A 24,132-nucleotide genomic window follows, 5' to 3' on the forward strand; every position below is an offset into this window, starting at 1 on the left:
CGACACTTACCACATAAAGAGATCATTTACTTCTATCTTCTTAAACAAGTGTTCTTCCAACTTCTATACCCATCTGTACTTTCTACATGTCCTACTATTTGGTAATTTTCCTCAGGACTGTCTTCAGTTTGAGACCAAACACAGTTGGCTTCATCAACCCCTTGCAGAAAGGTAATTTGTCCTGTCAGATGTACTGCACACCTATTAATACACTCCACAGTGACGCTGTCTTTTTTCTTTAATGGTAACACATTGCTGACTCATATTTACATTACAGCCCCCAGATTATTTTCTGAAGTGCTGTTATTTTACCAGTATCCTTTTGATTTTACTTTTTAATTTTTCTTCCCAAATATAATTTGCATGCGTCAGTATCACGTTTTCTCCTGCTTCTTCCAAGACATTTCTTCAACTTGTGCTTAATTATTCATTTCTTTAATTTGACTTCCCATATTTGTCACCAAAGTGCCAACAGGTCCATTTAGCTTGCTGACAGCTCTGTATTTCATAATTTCATCATTGAGATCACTAAGGATCAGAAGAACAGAAAACGCCTTAATATGAAAAAAGTGTATCACATAAGGAATTCTGCTTAAAGAGGATTACTTTGATTAGGCAGATCATGATTTCTTCACATAACTGCCTTACTCTTAATATACGGAATGGTGGACAACCTAATACAGTCCTACATTCTGCTACCAGGTGCAGTCAAAATTGCATACATGTAGTCTGCATGTGTTTTAGTTTCAGCCATTGGGCTCAACTATCAGATTATGGAAATTTCACATCGGGTACGTCTTCTTCTTCCTGTTTGTCCCATATAATGACCAAGATCTTGGCATATTTTTTGATAACCAAACAGAAAAAATAAGATTCCAATTTTAATTTTTTTTTTCTTGTCAGTAAACTTGGGAATTTTGGAGGTTTTTTTCCCCTCCCCTTCCCCCCCCCCCCCCCCCAAAATGCATTATTGCAATATCATGTCCACTGCTTATGAATCATCTCACTTTCCTTACACTGGATGACATATCAAAGGGCCGCATAAAAAATTCCCGTTTACTATTAAATCACTGCACGAGTAGTTCATCTGCGGTAATCGTAAGGCATTTTGAATATGATAATATCCAGCATGAAGTTAAGCCTGTGCTATAGTATTTCACACGCTGATTTCCCTTAAGTGTAAGGCCGTGCTTTCGGACGCATTAAGCAGAATTTCATCACCCAAGCAGCACCGCGGGGAGGGGAGCGCAGCGTTCCCGGGCACGGGCACCGCGGGTGGCTCGGGGCGCTCGCTCCGCGCCAGGCGCCTCCCGTGAAGAGGGCGGGGAGGCTTCGGCACTCGTTCGGCTCCTGGGGACGGGACCGAGGGGAAAGGCCGCGGGCTGCTCCCGGGCCGCCGGTCTCCAGCAGCCGCCCACCGAGGCTCCGGGCCGCGGCCCGCCGAGCGCGGCCGGGCGGCGCTGGCGCGCCGGGGCCGCCTGGTGGGGCCGTCGCCTCTAGGCCGCCTACGGGGCGGGGCCATGAAGGTTTCGCCTGAACATTCTGGAGTGGAGGGGAGCGGCGGGGGGCGAGGCGAGCCAGGGCAGGGCAGCGAGCCGAGCCGAGCCGGGCCGGGCCACGCCGGGCCACGGCACAGAGCCGAGCCGAGCCGAGCGGAGCAGGCCCGCCTTCCCCGGGAGGAGGCGGAGGCTGAAGGGGAGGAGGCAGGAGAGAAGGAGGAGAGGTGGAGGAGGCGGAGGAGGCGGGAGCGGAGGGAGGACACGGGGAGGCGGCTGCTGCTGCTGGGCAGAGAGGAGTCGTGCAGGAGCAGCGACTGTACTCGGACGCCACATTCCCTCTGTACGGGGCTGGTGGTGAGGATGAGCGAGAGCTGACCCTGCCGCGCCGCCGCCTGTGCTGTGAAGTGTCTGCTCCTCCTCCTCCTTCTCTTCCTCCTCCTCCCCGGCTGTGGGTGAACCTGCGCTACGGGCTCTTCACCGACACGGGGGAGGCTGGTTTGTTTTGTGCATTTGTTTAAGGCAAAGAGAGAGAAAGAGAGGTCTTCCACCCGCTGAAGCACAGTTCACTATGATCGTACTCGCATCCAGCACTGGAAGCCGGGTGGATTTCGTTTCTCAATCCAGGGTGTTTTTCTTGCAAACCTTCATTTGGATTTTATGTGCTACAGTGTGCAAAGCGGAGCAGTATTTCAATGTGGAGGTAAGATCAGCCGGATGCGTGTGCAAGCGTGTGTGCTTCCCCCTCTCCCTTTCCTCCTTTCCCTTTTTTTTATGTCCCTCAAATCAAATCAAATCAAATAGCCAGCCAGCCATGTCTTCCAGCAGCCAGGGCATACGTCTGTGCAGGCTTTCCTTCCAGCAGCCGGTAGCTAGCTCCCCTCCCCGCGCTGCCCCGCCTGATGGATGCGTTTCAGCCGGAGATCCCGTTATCCCGGCAGCGCGATGCCGGGCGCTGGAGCGCAGCCCGCGGGAGACGGGAAACCCTCGCCCGGGCACGGAAGAAACCTGGGGCGCAGAATGTACATGCAGCTCAGGAAAGGTTCGCTGAATGTCTCGGACTTAAGATACCACTGTATTGCTGAGTTTTCTCTGCCTTTTTTGGTTTGGTTTATTTTGGTTTTTTTTCGAAGAAGAATGAATGAAAGAGCGTTATGGGGACAGGAGGAAGGAAACTTGAGATTTTTGGCACGTTTGTGGTAAAGTATCGGAAAAAAATAAGAGCTTTTTCCCATGTAGACATGAGAAAAATAGTTGCCACTAGAAATAGTGAAACAAATGGCATAAAGGTGCAACTACAGCTCGGAAGTTAGGGGCTGTGGAGGACAAGGAAACAGCATTTTTTCTGAGAGCAAATGAAGATGAAAATGTGGGTATACCAAGATGGGGCAAACCCTAAGAGTTTACACTTACAGTGACCACCCATTTCCAGTCACCCTTGTCTACACACCCAGTTTTCCCATTAGGAGTTTTTACATAGTGCTTTCACTTAAGTAATGTTTCTTTACTGACTTTTATCATCTTTGCATATGTTCTTTCCTCCTTTTTCTCTATCCTGTCACTCCATTTGTTCTGCTATGATCCCTTACTCTACTGCAATGTGATATGTCTATTTCCTTCTTTTCCTTGTCAATTCAACTTATTGATTTTTCTTGCTATGTCTCTGTAATTTATATGTGTTCTTTCAGATTCTTATATGTAATTCTGGTATTCTGTTAGGTCACTCTGTACCTTCACTTTCTTCTGTCCTGCCAACCCCACTCAAAACTTTCTGCTGCGCCCAGACCAGCCTTTTTTATTTTATAGTCTCTTTAGTCTCCTGGGTTCCCATGATTCTTCCTCCCAGAAAAATGAAGTCTGCGTCCCTGTCTCACACATATGCACACTTGCTTATTTTATATCAGCTCTTGTTCTCACTCAGTGACACACATTCTTGCTCCTTTCTCTGACAAGATTGCTCATGCAGATCCTCCTCTGTTACTAGACTGTTTATCTAAAGTTCTTACCTGTATGTCTTCTCCCTCTGTTTCATGCAAGATCACATCAAGTGTATAAAGAACCCACATTTTCTTTCTCTAAGTCTGTTTTGATCCTGCCCTTTCCTTCTCTACAGGCAGTTGCCTGTGCAATTGTCTCAGCTTAACTGCACTCATCCTTTGATTCTTTCTTTGACTTCCATCTCTCCAGAAAGTATTGTCTTTTTACTCAATCATTAAAATCTCTCCTGATTATAAATCCGAGTCTTTTTTCTCTGTCATCTGTGCTCTCGTCACTCCTTTGATCCTTATGACAAATGTGCATCTCTGCTTCTGTTGGATTGTAAGGTCTTTGGAGCAGGACTCATGTCTTCTCACATGTTTATCTGGTGTGTACCATGCTCAAGTCTGGAGTACAACTGTGAGACTTCTGCTATATGAATATTAAAACTGCATATTTAAGAGCACACATTGGTGTTTTATCCTTCTGCTCATGTCCTCAGCTGCCTTCTTTACTGATGAGCAGGGGAAGGAGCGTGGAAGAGAGGAAGTTGCTCTCTGTATCCTCCCTATGCTTCACAGGCTGGCCCCCTGCAGAGTATAGGGATGAAATTCCAGCGACAGAACTTTCTCCTCCCACAGCAGTCTGCTTTGCTGGCATCTGGCTCTCCTGGAGAGACGGGCGGCAGATGGAGCTAGTGTGGGAAGAGAAAAAGATTGGTTTAGTCAAGTGGAATATGAACAGGAGGCCAGCTCCAGTCAGGAGGAGGTTTTCTGAGGAAAGAAGGGAAACACTTTCATTTTTTGCCACCTCTTCCATGTGGAAAACAGCAAATTTTGAGGGTAAAGGCAATATCAGGAGCAAGAAACAGTGTTGGATAGAATGAAGTGGCATGTATGTGTGATGAGGGCACATATTTCTCCTTTTTGAAGTATCTTCTGCTCTTCTTTCCAGCCCTGCTGAAAACAAAGAGTGTTATCATATACCAGTGCTTCCAGTCTTTTCACATTTAAGTCTGAGCCACACATTGCTGGGAGCCAGAAGAGTGTTCCAGGGGATTGCTGTATTATTTGAGAGTTGTCCTAATATGGGGCTTTTTCCTGGGTCACTGCCTTTGACCACTGCTAGTGACATGGTCCTGGCCTAAATGAACTTCACATTTGCCCCAGAACAGCCATTGCTGTGTTCACATTGTTTGGATAGTGCTGAAAATTCAATTTTCTTTTTGCTGGGAACAGCAAAGGCTAAAAGCATGGGAAATTTGAGGCAAAGGACTTGGCAACAGCAAGTATGTATTGTGCTGTAAAACTCTGCATGTCAGCACAAGTGCATACAGCAGTTGTACTTCAGAGTAAATTGTGAAAATGTAACAAAGATTTTGTATGACAATAAGAATAAATATGCAAAGTAGGCTTCAGGAAAAAAGTAGTGTACATACAGTTGAATGAATTGTCACTGGAAAAAATTGCTTAGGATGGTTCAAAAACAGATTTACTTTTCATTCTTTCTTGTCTTTAAATAAAATACAGATAATACCCGTTGAACATTATAAAATATGGAGATTATTTATTTCCTCTTGTTCTGTCTTGTTTAATCCACTTTCCTGATTGATAAGTAAAATCTGTTCAGTCTTGTTGAATTTTTTGGTTTGTTTGTTTCAGTGATGTGAGCCAGGTCAGTTCTTAAGAGATACTACTGTAGCTCAAACACATTAAATAATAATGTTTCCTTTTAAAAGTAACACACAATGCTGAAATTTACAAGCTTGTATGAACATTTCTGTTCCTTGTAATTTGGTTGCCTCTCTGTAAAATTTCTTTTAGCCAAAGAACTGAATGGAGGAATTCCTCAAGCTTCCAATGATAGCTGAATTCAGCTGTCTATCCTGAAATGTATTCATGTATACAGTATTTCATGTAATAGCCACAGCAGAATAGGTTGCAGATCATGGAGTAGGGTACATGAGAGGGGCACGCTTGCACTTTGTATTGATGAGAGATTTATGCTAAAGCTCCATGAGAAATGTTTATAACTCATAGGTTAAGAAATCATGATGAAATTTAGGAATCACTTACTCATATATAAAAGAAGATCTTAACATTAATTTTCAAAGTTCATTGATTATCAGTAGCATTTTTGTGAGACTTTGTTTCTGACAAAGACTAAGGACTACACTCTTAGCTCCCTCTTTTAGAACTGAACTATGGGTACAAAACAGTAACTTCATCAAGTATAATTATGAAAGACTATGTCATCAATGTTGAGTTTTGCTGCTATTTTCAACTATTTCTGTACACTAGTAGGGGAAGACGTCCATCAATGAATGGAATTGAATGGAATAGCAGTTACAAAAAGAGCATTCCAAATATAAGACTGAATCAAACACATAGAGGCTAATTGTTACTCAAAAGTGATAGAGCAGCAAACTACCTTCTTCCTCCTACTAGGCTCCTCACTATAGTAATAAAATTTTGTGTGGCTCAAGTATAGCTCCTTTGTGTGTTACTGGGAGTGACTATAGATGGTCTTTCACAAGTGTCTATATATGCATCTAGTGTGTATACATATATATATTTGCTTTCCTAAACCAAACAATATTGCACTGTTTGAGCTGTATTGTTCTGCAAATTTTTCTCCTAATGTCATCCATTAGCTTTTGTATGTACTTGAATAATAAGTATGTTTATATTATATTATATTTTTGGTTTGGGAAAAATGGTTATTGAAACAAAAATATCTTGATCAGAAGACAGATCAGCATGCATCTAGAATAGAATTGATCTCTGGAACATAAAGCTGCTTACTCTTACTTAGATGAGTATCTGCCTAAGCCCTGTCGAGGAAAGTGTTTTCAGAATTACACCTAGTTTCATTGACTGTATCTGTAATGTGGGAAACACTACAGAGAAAGCATGCCTCATCATCTCTCTCCTCAAGCTGGCAGTTATGCTGTTTTTCTCCTTAAATTGCTAAATGTATAGACTTGAATCCCTAGGGGAGGTCTTAAAATTACTCTTATTTTAGTGTGAGCAGATCTTTAAAACAATGCAGTCATTTCCCATTTTCAAAAGTGGGGTAGTTAAATTGCATGTTGTGGAACAAAACACAGTGGAATCCAAACTTCAGAAAAATAACATCAGTTTCCTCCATGGTAATAAGTTTCTGAGAACCCCATTGTTTTCATTGTTAATAAACTTCACAATTAGCCTCCAGCTCCTGCTAAATGATAAGGCATGACCTTTTATTCCATAAGCTCTTAGTCTTTTAGGCTTAAAACCAGACCATTTTCATTCTTCAGCTGGCATCTTAAAAGGAATAAACATTTGAGAGGGGAATAAATCCTCCAAAGCACCTTTGCACACTTTTGAACTAGTGGTCTTGGTTGTGAGGTTTATAGGCACAACACAATTCTTTTATAGTTCATTAAAATGCAAGCTGAAAACCATGGATAAGCAATTAATGTGGTTTTGGTATCAATAGTGCCATGTGTCCTAACAGGAATTTAGAGGATCTTCTGCATTGTCTGAAGTTACAGTCAGTATGCATGATTCTCAATTACTTAAATTCGGAATCTCACTCTTGTGTAGGATATCAATGAAATGAACTGGACTTTTATTAGAACAAGGAGTTCAAACTGAAATTGTTAGAAAGATGGAGAGGAGTTACTGAATTAGGTGATGAAGATGATTAGTGGGCGAAATATTAGTCAAGGAAAATGCAGATATAATGTGGTATATTTCCTATTTGCTTATATATCTGGATAAGGAAAAGAATTGGAAAATTATGTGTCTGATGGAAGGCAACTGAATGCTTCTCTATCAAAGAAGGAAAATATCTACTATATAATGAACTGCCTCTCATTTGATACAAAGAAATACATGTGAAGAAATACTTAGTAGTTAGAGTGCATTTACTACTGTAAAGTGTGAGATTATTTTGTGCTACTGACATTGCAGAGAAGTTCATGGATTCTGTTGCCTGTATTTTTTCAAAGACAGGTTGGAAGTGTGGTGCCTGTTCTTATGGCTTCACTGCTGACATACTATTTTATACCTTAAGTACAAAACATATTTGTTTATTATTGTAGTTCAACTTGTTTTCCTGTTGTAAATTTTTGTCAGCTTAGTGTTTAGGCATCACAGTTATTAGTGAATCTCAATTCTACTAAAGAAAAGAAATAAAATGATTGAAGAGATTTATGTAATCACCTTATGCAGTGCAAGATAAAACTATGAAAACATGTATTCCTAATGTTTTCTGACATGAGAGCTTACTAAAATAAATACAATATTTATTGGCCTACCAGTAAACCTTGAACAAGCACAGGCTTTCCCATTCCATTATTTGGAAGACATAATGTAAAACCCTTCATTGTTTCTTCAAAGTGGATATACTGTGTTCTTTAACTGGTTTAAGATTTATGCTGCTCTTTGTCAGTTTTATTTGAATCCATCTAAAAGGTCAGTGCTTGCTCTAGGCACCTCAGCTCTGCTTATGCACTCAGCAAGACTGTTGCAAGAGTTTATAAAGATAGAATGTGGTATTATATAGATTTTAAAGCATTTCAAACTGCATCTGTTTTTACTATTTTAAAGTCTGTCTCATTCTTGTACTTTATGGAATGATCATTTTATGATATTAAACAATGGAGCATTTTGTGTTCATACTGTTTGAAGATCCTTAGGAAACAATGTAACTTTAAAAAATATTTTAATTACCCTATTTAAATTGCTTAAATCTCAGCTCTCTATTTCAGATTCCAGTTTAATATCTAACCTTTTTGCCATCCTCAAAATGCACTGTTGACCATAATCTGAAGGAGCAGGTTGAGTCTGTTTAATTTGTTATCTGTGATATGTCAAATGACAGATTTGGTTTCATTCTGTATGAGGAAGGCCAGGATTAGTGCTGCAAACATGATTTTAGCTGGCACTGAAATGGATTTGAAAAATAATTATGATTAGAGCTTTATCCTTTAAAGAGAGGTCATGCTATTTGGAACCTTTATTTATTGGTTGCCTGGCAACTGTTCATTCATGTTCCTGCTTATCATCATTCATTGTAAGCATCTTTGCTGTACACTAAGAGCAATTAAGTGGCAACACTTTATTTCTGTGATGAATTAAATTTGACATAAATTACAGATGAAGTAAAAAATATTTCTGTAGTTTTACTTATTAACCAAAACTGTTAATACAATGTTTCTTTGCTTATTAACATCTGGTTTATACCAGATGAGGAGTTCAGCTGTAACAATAATGTTTCTAGCATACCTTTTGAGGTATTACAGCACATAATTGACTTAGGGGCTTGTTCAGGTATTTTTGCCATTTTTAGAAACTCCTGTTAATTTCAAGATCAAGGTTTCAGGGTGCTAGGAAACTTATGTCCTGTTGATTTCAGAGCTTAATATTAGGCAATCCAATCTTGAGTACCAAAGCTTGCACCCAGTCATTGGGAAAGGGATTTCATATTCTAGAGTTAAAGCTGCTGTGCTAGGAGGTGTGCAGGTGAAGCAATAAGAAGAACATTAAAGTCTCTTGATGCTTCTCTCTGTAGAACAACAGCAGTTTTTACTACACGTTGAAAAAAGCACAAAGCATATTATTCGACAATTGCTTTTTGACTGTGGATAAAAATATTTTGCTCTCTTTATTAATTCATTATGGATCATATCAAGATTGACCCTTGTGTGAAACAGCAGTGTGGACTGAGACTGTCAGGTTATGGAGTATTTGTAGAAGATGTCTTTGTAAAGAATGTTGAAGAAAATTCCTTATGTCTGCATCTTAAAAGACCATCTACACTGGGTAGCCAGGGTGGAAGTAGATCTATGTCTCTGCTGCTACCACTTGATAGGATTACCTCTATTCTGGTTGGCTCAGTGCTTTGGAAAAGAGATGGAAAAGAGGCCATTTCTATTCACATGTTGATAAGAATGTTAGCAGCAGTAGTCAGCATGGGTTTACTAAGGGTAAATCATGCCTGACCAACCTTATTGCCTTCTATGAGGATACAACTGCCTGGGCAGATGAGGGGGAGAGCAGTGGATATTGTCTACCTCGACTTCAACAAGGCTTTCAATACTGCTTGCTCAACATCCTCACAGGCAAACTCAGGAAGTGTGGACTGTGTGAGTGGACAGAAAGTCCAGTTTGAGAACTGGCTGAACAGCAGATCCCTGAGGGCTGTAATCAGTGGAACAGGGTTCAGTTAGAGAACTGTCCCTGGTGGTGTCCCCCAAGATTCAGTGCTGGGCCCAGTATTGTTTAACCTATTAATCAATGACTTGGATGAAGGGGCAGAGGCCTCCTCAGCAAGTTCCCCAACAACACAAAGCTGGCAGGAGTGGCTGATACCCCAGAGTGCAGAGCAGCCCTTAAGAAGGACCCTGAGAGGCTGGAAAGATGGGCAGAGAAGAACCATCTGAAATTCAACAGAGGTGAATGCAGGGTCCTGCATCTGGAGAGGAACGACCCCAGGCACCAGTACAGGCTGGGGGTGACCTGCTGGAAAACAGCTCTGCGGAGAAGGATCTGTGAGTCTTGGTGGACAATAAACCATCCATGAGCCAGGAATGTGTCCTTGTGGTCAAGAAAAAGGTATCCTGGCGTGCCAGGTGGAGAATTGCCAGCAGGTTGAGGAAGGTGATTGTGTTGCTCTACTCAACCCTAATGAGGCCACATCTGGAGAGCTGTGTCCAGTTCTGGCCTCCTCAGTACAAGAATATCTCTCCTACAAGGACATGCTGAGGGATCTGGGCCTTTTCAACCTTGAGAAGAGATGACTGAGAGGGGATCCCATGAATGTCTATCAGTATCTGGAGGGAGGGTGTCAAGAGGATGGCGCCAGGCTCTGCTCAGTGGTGCTGCGCAACAGGACAAGAGGCAATGGGCAGAAACTGGAACACAGGAAGTTCCACATGAATATGAGGCAGAACTTATTTACTCCCACTGGAACAGTGTATGGAGTCTCCCTCACTGGAGATATTTAAGAACCATCTGGATGCAATCCAGTGCCATGTGCTCTGGGATGACTCTGCTTGAGCAAGAGGTTGGACCGGATGACCCTGTGGTACCTTCTAATCTGACCCATTCTATGATTATGTGAAAAAATGTCCCTCTGTGACTGTCCCTCTTCTTTGAGCTTCTGATTGTATTAACTCACAAGTACTCATCATATCATGACACAGTTAGGGCGAAAAATGTAACTGCTGTAAGACAAAACTATATCAATTTTTATCAGATTTTCCCACTCATGTGACATGTTTGTAATACATGAAGATTGTGTTGTATGTTTTTTCTCTTTTATGAAACAGTTGAACTGGTTTCAAAGCTGTGTAGATAATTGGAAAAGAAATGCTAACCTCAGAAAATCTAATTTTTAGTATTTTTTTTCTCATGATATAGAGAAGAAGTTTTATTTCATTGGTACTCTTCATTTTTTGCTGGAATGTAATCACAAATTCACTTACAGATGTGAAATAGATGTTGGCAAGGGGATTAGTTAATTTCTTAGAAAATTACCAGCTGAAAGGCAGAAAGGAAATTATCAATGTCTTTGAAACATAGATAGTAAAACAGAAAAACAAGCCTCCCTTTCAATGGGGAGGAAGTTACTTTATTTAAATGTATTGGTGGATATTTACAAAGTGTACAACAGAGGAAATTGCTTTCTTTTTGTATGGCATGTGGATCTGAAGGTGATGATCCTGTCACATTTTTACCTCAGACATTGGTTGTGTGATGCTCTTCTAGGAAATTGCTTTGACCCACTGTCTTTGCAGAGAAATTGACAGATTGTATCTGTCTGTGTTGTGGTTTGTGTTTAATTGCAAGTGAAAGAAATGATCTTTCATGCAATAAAATGCATTATTATTATTTTTGAGAAGCAATAGAAATACATTGTTAACTGTACTGCATGATTCTGGTCTTGGCATGTGAGGCTTTTTTATTTTTTCTCTCATTGCTTCTATGTATTTAGAAAAATGAAACAATAATTAAAAATCCTCAAACCAACCCAGGACAGTGTTCAGTGGTTTTTCTTGTTGCTTATGAATTGCCGAGCTCTGATATTTCTATCCTTCATTACTTGTACATGAAATGCCAGTTTTGTAAACGTCTTTATTATATTTTTCTCTATTGCATCTATTTTCAAATATGTAGGGAAAAGGGTATGATGTAAATGACTGAGGCATTTTGCTGGGGGGGGCTGAAGATCCAGGTTGTGTGTCCAGTTCCATTATGATGGATCCCGTAGTTTATCCATCTTTGTAACCTAGCTTGCACAAAGGTGCATTGAACTAAATGAAGAGTGTTTCCAGGCTACATATCAAGAGCAATAGAAGAAAAGCAATGTAAAAGAGCCAGAAATATATCTTCATCATTCCTTTACCTTGGGACTGTTTCACTTTTTTTCATAAAGTGTAGTAGAGGAGTATCATAGAATATAAGTACAGCATTTCCATTTAATAATCTGTATCATTGTTCTAGAAGTGAATGTGTTCAAAAGAAAGTGCCAGAGCAGAAAAGACATCTATAACAGTTTGAACACTGGTTTTGATTTTTTGTGGTTGTTTTTTTTAGGGTTTTTTTAGGTTTTGGTTTTTGTTTGTTCGTTGTTTGTATGTTTGTTTTGTTTTTATTTTGGTCTTTTAAAATATGAGTACCAAAACTTGGTAGACAACACTGTCAGAATCAGGTGAAGGATGTCGTTAGATAACTGAAGGTAGAGAGCATCACAGTCTCTTTCAGAATGAAAGTTTGAATAAGATAATTTTTGTTACCCAAACATACTCAAAATGATTTTAAATAAATGTAAAAGTCTTAAAAAATAAATCAGTTTTGGATCAGATTGTAAATACCACAGAATGCACAATTAAAAACTGTTCTGGTTTTGACTGAATGTATTCAACCACGTAAATTGTTCCACAAACATTCATGTTTCCTTTTCCTCGCAATACCTAAGCTTCTCCTTTGGTATTTGAGTATTTATGGATTTTTATGACATACAATAAAAGATGCACTGCTACATGCATTTAATGTTTTATATTAGGCACCACTAACAGGCAGCCATACTGCTCACATATCCCTGGATGTTAGGAAATTATTGGGAAGAGGATAAGGTAAATAAGATTTGCTGTGATGATATGTTAAGTATGATAGAAGTGTAAGCTGAATATTTTTCCTCAAGGTTCCTGTACCATCTGTTCTCCTTATGACTGTTTCATAGGGACTTGGAGTATTTTCCTGAACTCTCCTGTTGGTATTGACCAGAAGTGTGATTAAGTTGCTTACGTGTGGGTATTGAGTGCCTCTTAAAGTGCCCTTGGCCAAGATGTGCACAAGGCTGGCAGAAATAACACGGGACCAACAAAAGTTTCCTCTTTAGGCTACCAACAGGAAGCCAGTCTCTGTGTTCTGAGTCAGCTCATAGGACTCTATTCACTTCTCTTTAGGTAACTAAAGGCTGTTTTTAGTTTTAAATGATGCTGGAGAGTGATGAGATCTATATCTATAGGGCTCCCCAGGGTAGGCAGTGGCATTCCAATGTCGTGATTTGGGGTTGAATCCCTTCCCTCTGCAGTTTTGGATTCATTAAGTTTGTATAGGGACCTGGTGCTGTTTAGGCCCTGTGGTCTGACTTGCTTAGTCCCTAGATACTGTTCCAGAAAATCATGGGCCTCCTAAAAAATCCAGTGATATATCTCCCATCCCCTGGTTAAGGTAGTTCATCTCAGATCATATCAGACACCTATACTCCTGGCAAAACCAATAATAGAATTCTATCTTTATGTCACTACAATTTTTACCCTGTCACTTTGATGCTCTGCACACTATTAAATATATTCATCCCTTAGTTTAAAACGTTAACACTACCTCACATCTTTGGATCTCATATATTCTAAGTATTTAGTTAGGGGTTTAAAGAACACAACATTTCTGTACTGTAACAAGGCAGTTTTGCCTTCAGCTGTAATGAGATCGGGCCTGAGCCCATTCAAATCCATGTAAAACATGTTACCTAACTCACAGCAAACACTTATGGCAGGTTTTATAAATTTACTGCTTCTGACTGTTATTTCATGCCTTACCTTAAATGGTTTTAAAGGCTCTCTTTCTGCCCTAAACTTACAAACACCTAAACAGCTTGAGGGGAGAAGACAGAATGTTAAGCATTTTTATAAAAAGTAAGTAATAAGAAAATATATTTTATAAGAATAAGCTCACTAAGTGTCTATTGCCTGATAGACAATCCCCATGAAGATAAAAAATGAAAATGACATTTTAATAATTTGGCTAAGAGCCTTGGCCTTCAAGAATAATTATCTTGTTTTCAAGTACTTTTGTTAAGTAAAGCAAAATGGGGATTAAGTCAACAAAAATTTACTTTTCTGTGTTAATACCAGAATTTAGATCTCATCATAGGCAGGTATGTAATTTCACTGATTTATTTATACTACTTGCTTTAGGTGTTCAAAATGGTAATTTTAACTGTGTCAGATTAAGAGTGTAGTTTACCAGCTTGTATTTATAAATTTGCTTATTTATTTAATTTTTAAATCCAAAATTTTAAATACTTGAGTATGCTACCTGATATACGATTTAAATGAGCTTTCTGCTATCATGTAATTAGAGAGAGACTAGATTTGCTGTGGATTTTAAGTCTGCGTTTGTGTAGAAAGAGTGACATATCTGCAATCCTTTTTATCCAAAAGAGCTTCCTTTGTAATATATAGCTCTACTCTTGTTTGGCACTCACAGGCTCATTTAGAGATAAGACAGTATTTTAGATCCTTTGTGAATAATTCCGTCATTTTTCCTGACTGTTGAGAGAATTTAGTTTTTTTCTCAGCAGTCAGATAAATATATAATCATTGTTCTTCGTAGGTTAGTTGCTTAGATGCCATTTCCACCAAGATATTAGGGAATTTTTCTATATACAAGATCTTCCTGGGGAGGTGATGTGAATTTAATTTGGACCAAAAGTTTTGGATTCTATAGAAGTATATTCTTTCTCTAACTTTGCTCAAAATAAAAATTCTGTTTCATTAAAAGTTGGGGGATCTTAATGTGTTTGTGAATATTCGCTTCCTTATCTAAATTTTCAGCACCATAGGAAATGATTCTTAAGGTGAACCTAAGCTTTTAAAATGTTGGAACAATACATTCTGTGATGTTTTGTAAAAGTTACGAGTGATAACGGACAGGGGAGCCTAAAGCAATTACTGCTTTTCTCATGTCCCGTCTCCAGTAATACAATAGAGAAGTTCATCATTCCTGTTAGCTTTATCCTGATAACTAGAAAAGGAGAAAGGAACTTTTGACTTTAAATGTCCTGCAGTCTGAGGGTTTTATAGGTTTTCACTTGTTTTCAGAAATAAAATAGCTAAACGTGTGGTTGAAAGTTGTGTTATGGTGTTTGGTGAAGTAACTAATGAAAAAAACCCCTTGGTTACTTTTTAAAATTTGGAACAAAATTCATAGAGTTGTTGAAAGAAGTCTAGAGCCTTCAGAGTTATATAGAAATGGAGACTATAATTTTCCTTCATGCTTTCTTTTTTTTCGGAGTTCATATACTACCTATGTTTTAGTGATAAGAAACTAGAGACAGGAAGAAGAAAGGGAATCCACCCATATAAAATTTATTTTCTTTTTTGTAACTGTTATTTGTTTACTTATGTACTTAGTAGCCTAGTAAAATATCTGGTCTTCATTGGGAAACTTAGACTCTAACTTCGTGGAATTGTTGAGATTGTGCCATTAATTTCATTGCACCCAAGGTTTTACTCCAAGCTATTTGAAAAGCACTGAATTACTAAACATTTTAACTTAGTAAATTAAAATTATGTATATCATAGAATCACAGAATGATTTGGGTTGGAATGGCCTTTTAAGATTATCTAGTTCCATCCCCGCCTGCCATGAGCAGGGACACCTTCCTCTAGACCAGGCTACTCAAATTCATCCAACCTGGCCTTGGAAGATTTCAGGAATGGGGCATCCACATCTTCTCTCAGCAACCTGTGCCAGTCTTTCTCTACCATTTTTCACCACAGTGAAAAATTTCTTCCTGACATGTAATTTAAACCCGCTCTCTTTCATTTTAAAGTCTTTGTCCTGTCATTACATACTTTTCTCAAAAGCTCCTCTCCAGATTTCTTGTAGGTCCCTTTATGTATCAGAATGCTGCTAGAAGGTCCCTGAAGCCTTCTCTTCTCCAGTTTGGGAATTTATATAAATATAATATATTTCTAATATGAATGTTTATTAACTATTTAAGATAAATATTGGTGTAAAAATCCATAGGCTTAACCTATATATAAGGGATGAAATTAGTACAAAATAAATGGAGATGGACTATCTATGCATAAGCTGACTCTTGTAGTTAGAAGAAAGTTTCAAATCATTATTCTTGAAGCACTTTTTGAAAAGAACAGTAGTGAGGTCATTCAGAGAAGCAAAAGTTAACTTGATATGGGATCTAACTATTTCATGTGGGGGCTTACAATGTGTGACCTTAATCATCAGCAAAAATGGACTGGATTCGTTCCTTGTTCTATACTCTGTCTAACAATAATTTCCTCCTCCAGAGAGGCTGATGGCTCTACTGACAGGCATTGACTGTAAGGTTTATTCTTCTTCATCAGTGTATCTACCTTAAGAACCCTATAGCTATTATATTAGACCAAAAATATGGGCTATATTGCATCAATACCTTTTTCTGCTTCATTGCTTTTTGTCATTTACACTTTTCAGTCACTGTGTGTGAAAGTGTCTTTTTTTCAACAGCATTTAATTCAATGCTGAAAATTGTAAATAATGCGCACAGAATCAACCATAGTTGTCTGAAAATCATAAAAAAGGCTTTTAGAATACTTTTGGTTGTCTTCTTTTTGAGCTCTTGGGTTCACTTCTTTTTTTTTTTTTTTTTGTTTGTTTTCTTTTTGAAACAAGAATGAGAAATTCACAGTTAAAGAAGAAACAAAAGATTTTCATTTTATACAGTAAGCCAAGTCTTCAAGAAGCTTTCCAACAGTTTAACATGAAAGCTGTCCAACACTAGCCACACTGCTTCCTTCATACCTCTTTTCAGTTTTGATTGTCTTCAAAATTGTATTTGCTGCTATTTTTGCTCCTGTTACAACCTGCCACTTCATAAGGTCAAAGTACTTCTAACTGCTGACAAACACTGTTTTTCATTATATGATGACTGTTAACATTACACAATTTGCATAACACCTTTAAACTGTTGAACAGTAGCTAACTGGCTGACCTTGTGCATCACTATGGCAGGAGATGCCTGTTTGATTCTAGGACTTAGATGCTAATTTTTTGTAGCTGCAGGGACTGGGTGGTTCTCCTGAAATTTTGCTTTTATTTTTCTAGATGTTGCAACTTCTCCAGTAGCAACAGGAAAACACAGATTTTACTGCTTTTAAACTCTGTGACTTTGTACTCTTGATTTGCTATTTTGTAGCAACTATGAGAGACAAAAATAGGGTTGTAAGTGAGGTAGGACCAGTGTCTCAGAGATTTAGGATTAGACCTTCAAAAGGATCATATCAAAATACCAATATCAGTAGCGACATGTACTTTTAGTCATAAACTAACATTAATTTTTGAACTAAGGAGTTTAATTTAGATTAGTAATATAAATATATTTAATTTAGATTAATAATTAGAGTTTAATTTAGATTAATAATACAAATAATACAAATTATTTTTTTAGATTAATATTTAGATAATATAAATTCTCAGTTCTCTTGTGTAGTCTGGTCCTTTTTATTTTGTTGTTTTATTTTATTTCACTCAATCTCTGATTGAGATACAGGAAATTTTACAAGACAGGACTGCTTAGTAGCTGTCTGCTTAGGTAATATTTTCATGAGAAAAATGCATTGATTGATACATACTCAATGAATATCGGTTAAAGGGGGGATGGCAGAACACTATAGGGAGTTGACTGCCAACAATATAAACTGAAACTTCAAAATTACCATACTGATTGAATTCATGTCATGAATCAGGAGTTGAAAGTTAGGGATGGCCTCTGGAAAACCTGCCAATAGGGATTCTACTTGTTCAAGCATGCAGATGGGGAAATTAACATTATTTTAACCCTATATATTTATAGTAGAGGGTATTTTAAATCAGCCCCATTTTGTCCTACAATGAACATTTCTTGGGTAGAAAGGAGGCAGCAAGTAATGAACTTCAAAAAGATAAACAGACTGTAATATGTCAGAAATGTGTCTTTCAGTTTTGAAATGTGTCTTTCAGTTTTGAAAAAGCAGAAGAGGTAATGCAAAGAGGCATTGCGCTTTGATTGTATTAATTGGGTTAGATTCAGCTCTTTAGCTGAAAGGATCTCTCTAAGTATGGGAGCACCCACATGTGGAGCTGAAGGAATTGAACCAGCTGAAGCAGAAACATTGTTACATGTTACAACATGTTACAACATCAGATCATGACTGACCCAGCTGGCTCTAGTGAAACATTTCCCTGCAGTTTGTGTGTTTGCACTACCCCATAAATTCCATTAGATTATGTAGATAATGGATGATGCAAATGTTACATCATCACCTCACTGTCTGGGCCGTATCTTTGGGTAAAGTCTCACAGTAGATGAAATTTTGCTGGAAAATGTGTTCCCCTTTGGTGGGAAAACCAAAGGCCCTTTGAGGCACGTGGATAGTTGTTTGCTGGTGACACAATTCATATCTGGGATATGATTCAGGAAAAAGAAGAAACTAATTTCTGGAGTCTCCTCTGCTGAAGATGAGGTAAGTCAAGAGAGTTTTCCAAGGCTCATCACTGGATGAGCCAAGACTACTACTTTCCAAGACTGCCAATGAAGAAATGCCACTGAGAATTGATCTATACTATATTTTTGGGAAATGAGCTGGGATTTTTTACTTGTTTTATGTTCTTGTTTTATGTTGTTTTATGTTCTAGCAGCTGTCTGAACTCCTGTAGTAGCAATGGTGTAGTGATATTAGCCTTTAAGACCACATTCAGAGTAGTGCTTAGAGTCTTCCTCTGCTTTATTCCTTTCTATTTCTCTTTATAAACCTCAGCCTGGAACAGAACAGAGGACTTTAGCCTTGATCTGGTAAAGCATGCTATTGAGAACTGTGTTCAGGAAAGCTAGAACCAGTCAGGATGTTGAAAGGAGAAAGCCCAGAGTGGCTTTTTGTCATTGATAGTGTTTGCTTGCTCTGATAGCCTGTGAAATACTGCCTTCAGTATAAACTGTGTAAACAAAATCAAGCTATTGATACCTACTGGGCTTATTACTCCTACACAAGTCAAATGTTTTCTCTTGATCTGACATCTTCCATTCTTGTTTTGAAAGCCACTTCTTAATCTCTGTGAGCAACTCTTCTAATGTCTGACCTTGTAGGTGAAACTACTGTGTGATGCAGCATTAACTGATTTGAAACTGACATAAATTAAATGTTAATTGTGTAAAATTTATATCTGTCATATCAGCAATACATACAGTATTGCTGGTTTCTTTTTGTTTTTTTCTCAATGAATTGAAGTTACTCTTGCTGTTCTATGCTGCATATAATTTTAAAGTTTATACATTAGGCTTTAGAAAGTATTTACAATTTTTGTTCTAAAAGTGAAGTCAGAGTTACTGGATTGCAGTTTTTCTGATCTTCCCATGTTCTTTATGTAAATACAGTTATTACCATATAATTTATAATAAATGGTTCCTTCTCTCTGCTTTTTAACATAATTTCTTTATTCTAAGTAGAAGAAAGGATATTGAAAATACAGTGAGACTAGCGACAATGAAATCCTTACAGTGAAATTGTGTCCTGACTGAAAACAGGAATTTTACTCTGACCTCTGTGTGCCTGTGGTTTCACCTGGAGCACTTCTCTTACAAAGCTTTCAGTTCAAGTGTGGGGGGTAATGTCTGAAGCTGCAAATCCCCTGTGACCAGCTACAGTGCTTCATGTTACTTTGCTCTTGGCTCTTTGCTCCCAGGTGTAGTTCTTACTAATCCTTATCAGTGCTGTAGCTTGAATGCTGCAGACTATGGGGTAGCTGTAATTCAGGGGAGTATTTCTTGCAGGATGATAATGTGGCTGATAATTTTCCAGAAATGTTTCAAGTGTACTTGGCAAAGTTATCTTCAGGTTATTAAGACTTTTATTTTATTTTATTTTATTTTATTTTATTTTATTTTATTTTATTTTATTTTATTTTATTTTATTTTATTTAGAAAATGTTAAAATGCAAGAAAATATCAAGTGAGGCAACATAACTGTTTGAGATGGGGAAACCTGATTAGGAATACTTTCAATAAAGTGTCTAGAAATTTTCAAGGTAGTGTTTAAATTTAAGCCACTTACAAATGTGGCAAATTGTTATCAATATGTTTAACTTATCTATATTCAGCAGGTAGATATATACCAGATCACTAGAAATACTTTTCACAGAATTCACAGAATGACTAGTTTGGAAGAGACCTTCAAGATCATCAAGTCCAAACCATGCCCTAACACCTCAACTAAACCATGGCACCGAGTACCACATCCAGTCTTTTTTTAAACATCCAGGGAGGATGACTCCACCACCTCCCTAGGCAGGCCATTCCAGAACTTTATCACTCTTTCCATAAAAAACTTTTTCCTAATATCCAGCCTATATTTCCCTTCATGCAACTTGTGTGAAATACTGTGTCCTTGTGTTTCATCATGATATAGAATGAGAACATGGTATAGAATGAGACCATGAGAACATGGTCAACTTGAAATTATTCTCTCTTAAATTTGTTTATTCTGATCTGATTAATCACCAGTGGAACAAGGCATAAATGTTGTTACTTGGGCCTAACCTTTTTGCTTGAACTGCTCCTGGGACAAATTATTTGCAGTTTCTTTCCATGTGGATGAGGAGAGTATGAGATAGCTTGCACTACTGCCAGTTCATTGGCATTAGCAGCTACTGCTTCTTTCTTTAGCCAAGGACCAAATTAAGTGTTTCTTTTAAAATATATGAGATACTTATGTCACTATAGTGATGTATAGTCTGTGATGCTGTTTGTGATATGCAAGGGGTATCTGTGCTACAGTATAGAGTAAAACACAGATATCCTGATAATTATTGATTCTACCTGCTGTGCCTGATACTTGATTGGGCTCCCAATAGCAGTCATACACTTCTATACCTGACTCCAAAATCCTCATACCCAAAGACAGAAAAGTAATATGTGCATAAGGAGATCCAAACCTATATCACTTTACTCCTTTTGGACAGAGACCTAGGGGAGATCCCTTCCTAACATTAAAATCTGTTTTTCTGTATTTAATTTTGCTAGTCAGCCTAGCATTTTGTTAAGCAATTGTCTTGGCTTACCCTGAGGAAGCAGCTGAGCCCTAAGCATCTCACTTTTCCCACAGTATCCCACAGTAGGATGGGGCAGAGAATTGGAATGGTGAAAGTGAGAAAAAGTTTGGGAAAGTGAGTGTGGGTTTGGGTAAAGGCAGTTGTAGAGGTAAAGCAAAAGCTGTGCAAATGAGAAGAGCTAAGAGGGTATTCTCCACTTCCCATGGTTTAGCCAAGCCCAGTAATGCTAGGCTCCATCTTGCATAACAGTGACTTGGGAACTTGCCACAACCCTGGGGGTCCCCCCATACCTTCTTCTTCTCCCAGCTTTATATGCTGAATATAACACTAAATGGCATGGAATATCTCTTTGGTCAGTTGAGGTCAGATGTCCTGTCTGCATCCTGTATTTTTTGCATATAAATGTGCCATTGTTCAAAATGCTTGAAAAACATCATCAAAGAAATTCTTGTAACAATAATAATGCTGAGTAAAAGTATTATCTCTGCACTTTCTGTAGCATTTTACAGGACATTTATTGAAACCTTGTATATATGTGTGTGTGTGTGTGTGTGTATATATATTTATCTGTTGGAAAATGTTAGTCATTGTTCTAGACACTCTTTCAATCACTCTGTCACAGTCCCCATAGTTCTTTCTGAGACTCCAGTCTGTACCACTTTTACATTCTAGATGTAATCATTCTGTTTAAATATCCCATTTGGCAAATGCCCACCATCCCCAGTGATTTCTATGGATCTATCACATGCCATAGAAGTTACTATGTTGTTACTATGGTAAAGTTGTTGTCGTGGTGGTAAATCATGTTATGGATCCAAAAGTTCTTGCTTCAGGAGGCTTTCTCAGATATAGCAGTTCAGATATAAGTGAGGCATTTGGTAAAGTGATCTTTGTGTCAAAAGCAAGCCACAATACACCATGCTTGATACCAATACATTTTTACCATTCTAGCCTTGGGAAACTTCAGCAGACCTTTGACAAGAGTATGCCCTCATTGTCAAATGGGATTTTTCTTATATGCTTTTATTAGTCTGTTATAGATATATACATGAGGAAACTGATGTCAGTTTAGCTGCCTGATCCTTGCTACAAGAGACAGACCCAGACATCATGATTTATATCTTTGGAAGAACAGTGTCAGACCACAGTGTCACACATTCTCCTCTTAATGAGCTTTAAAATCCTGTGTACACTAGTGCATAAGCCACACTGGCTGTGACGGTTACACAGGATAAAAAGAAATGGGAGATCAAATGACTAACATCAGAGTGCTTAAGAAATGCTAAAGGAACTTGGAGATAGAAAGAGACCCAAGCAACCATAAAGAAAGGAGAAAATTGCCTCCCTCTGTTTAAAGATGTGGCTTCCTCTGACAGAGGAAGCTTGTACATTCTACCCCATCTTTCCTTTCTCCTGAAAGGATAAAGAAGAAAGAAGTAATTGCTTTGGGACAAGGTGAACATTAATACACCTCATGTAAATAACTATTTCTTTGCCTTCTTCGGTGTTAAAAGAATCCTGAGTTCTGTAAATGACATTCGGGTCTGCTGTAGGACTCCTGTCCTGAGAAGATTGGAAGAGCAGACCAGTAGCTGAAAACTAAGTCTGAAGAACCCATTTCCTATGTCTTCTGTGTCCCACATGATCATGATAACATAAGAGGAAGATGTATATCATGAAATGTGATTTTTCTCTGTTCCCTTTGTTTCTTTGACATATACCCTCAGCAGTCACTGACTCCATCTGTTACAACTTTTTCTAGGAAATTCTTATGCTAATTGTTCTTTCTATATTTTTCCCCATGTTCAATTACGCTAAAGGGAAAAGGTGTTCTAAAGAAAAAATATGTCAAAAATTTATGCTATACCTTCGCACATTTTAAAAATAAATTCAGCTATGAAATATTTTTTTTCTTTTTACAAGCAACAGTTTTTTAAAAAGAGATTTACTAACATAAGTAACTGCAAGGATTTACAGGGGTGTAAGTGCAATATTCCTGGGACAATAGATAAATTTAAGGTAGGTGAATAACAGCCTTTTTTTTTTTTTTTTTTGCAAGCTGTGCATGTTCAGGAGAGGATAAAAGGCCTGGCTCTGTAATAGATTTCCTCAGTTGGTTAGAGCTTGGTGCTGATAACACCAAGGTTGGGGGTTCCATCCCCATACAGGTCATTCACTTAAGAGTTGGATTTCATGATCTTTGTGGGTCTCTTCCAACTCAGAATATTCTGTGACTTGAAATTAAATCTCTTCTAGTCCATTTAAATCAGCGTGGGCATCAAAATCATCAGCACATATCCTCAGCTGTCCAACACTTGCTGGTGTTTGTGTTACCATATCTGGGTTTTTTACACATTCATAATGAGGTCTTCAGATCCATGATAAGCAGGCTGTTCTGTGTGCAGCCTTGGAAGCAAACCAGACCTGTCAAAGCCAATGGAAAATAAATGTAATGGCCAGCTGGCTTAGAAAGCTGCAGTTAGATCATCAAGAATGAAAACTCTCCTCAGAGGTCTTCTCTCCTCCTGAAGTGGCCTTTTGTGTTCCAGCAACAGATCATTCTATCCCTGTCTGAGCTGCAAGGCTTTAAACTTAGGGGTTTTTAAACATTTCATAATTGTGCAAAGGGACTATACTTGTTTTATTTTTCTTTCTGAAGTGTGTCAGAACATCAGCAGAGATTTTTTTTGTGATTTAACATTCTCTTTCTAGACAAGGGAAATCTTGGTTTTGGTGTGATGAAATACTGAAAAGATATCCCACATGCCTTCTGCCCAGAAAATATGTGATGACAAGAATCAGTTTTCTGAATTGTTTTATGCCAATATATTACTCTGAAAAGAAAAATCTTCTCTGTAATGTGAAAAAGTATTTTTTAAAAACTCTTTTGCATCCTTAATAGTTAGACAATAAAGACAAAATAAATTTGTTGATAGGGTGGATTTTGGTGGGTGGATTGAGATTTAAACTAGGCCTGATGGTTCTGACATCAGGAGTTGCCTGAATTTTATCTCCTCAATTGTTTTTCAGAAACTACACTAATTTCCAATTTTTTTCTATCAGCCTTACCTCAGTAGAATCTGGTCTCAAATTCTGTGTGGGTTACATACATGCAATTGCCAGAGGCAACATTGTTGCAAACTGTAGAGGAATTTCTGTTCATTAATTTTATTTTGAACATGGAGAATCTCTGTAGGAATATTGGAAATCAGAAGAGGTCAATTATTTCCGCTCAGACCTCTTGTACTTTGACTACAGTGTTTAGTAAAACAAAAATCTCTAAGGAGAAGTGA

At 38.3% G+C, this 24,132-nt stretch overlaps 1 protein-coding gene across 1 annotated transcript in view; it reads left to right on the top strand.

The window, feature by feature from the left end:
- The first annotated feature begins 1,729 nt into the window (after nt 1-1,729).
- Nucleotides 1,730-24,132, top strand: part of MMP16 (matrix metallopeptidase 16) — a 174,092-nt gene continuing 151,689 nt past the window's right edge. Inside the window, exon 1 of the mRNA XM_054636924.2 lies at nt 1,730-2,199. Within this exon, the coding sequence (XP_054492899.1) occupies nt 2,068-2,199 (132 nt within the window). The 5' untranslated portion in view covers nt 1,730-2,067. The remainder of the gene's footprint in view (nt 2,200-24,132) is intronic.

This window comes from Agelaius phoeniceus, chromosome 1, assembly GCF_051311805.1.
Source record: "Agelaius phoeniceus isolate bAgePho1 chromosome 1, bAgePho1.hap1, whole genome shotgun sequence".
NCBI lineage: Eukaryota > Metazoa > Chordata > Aves > Passeriformes > Icteridae > Agelaius > Agelaius phoeniceus.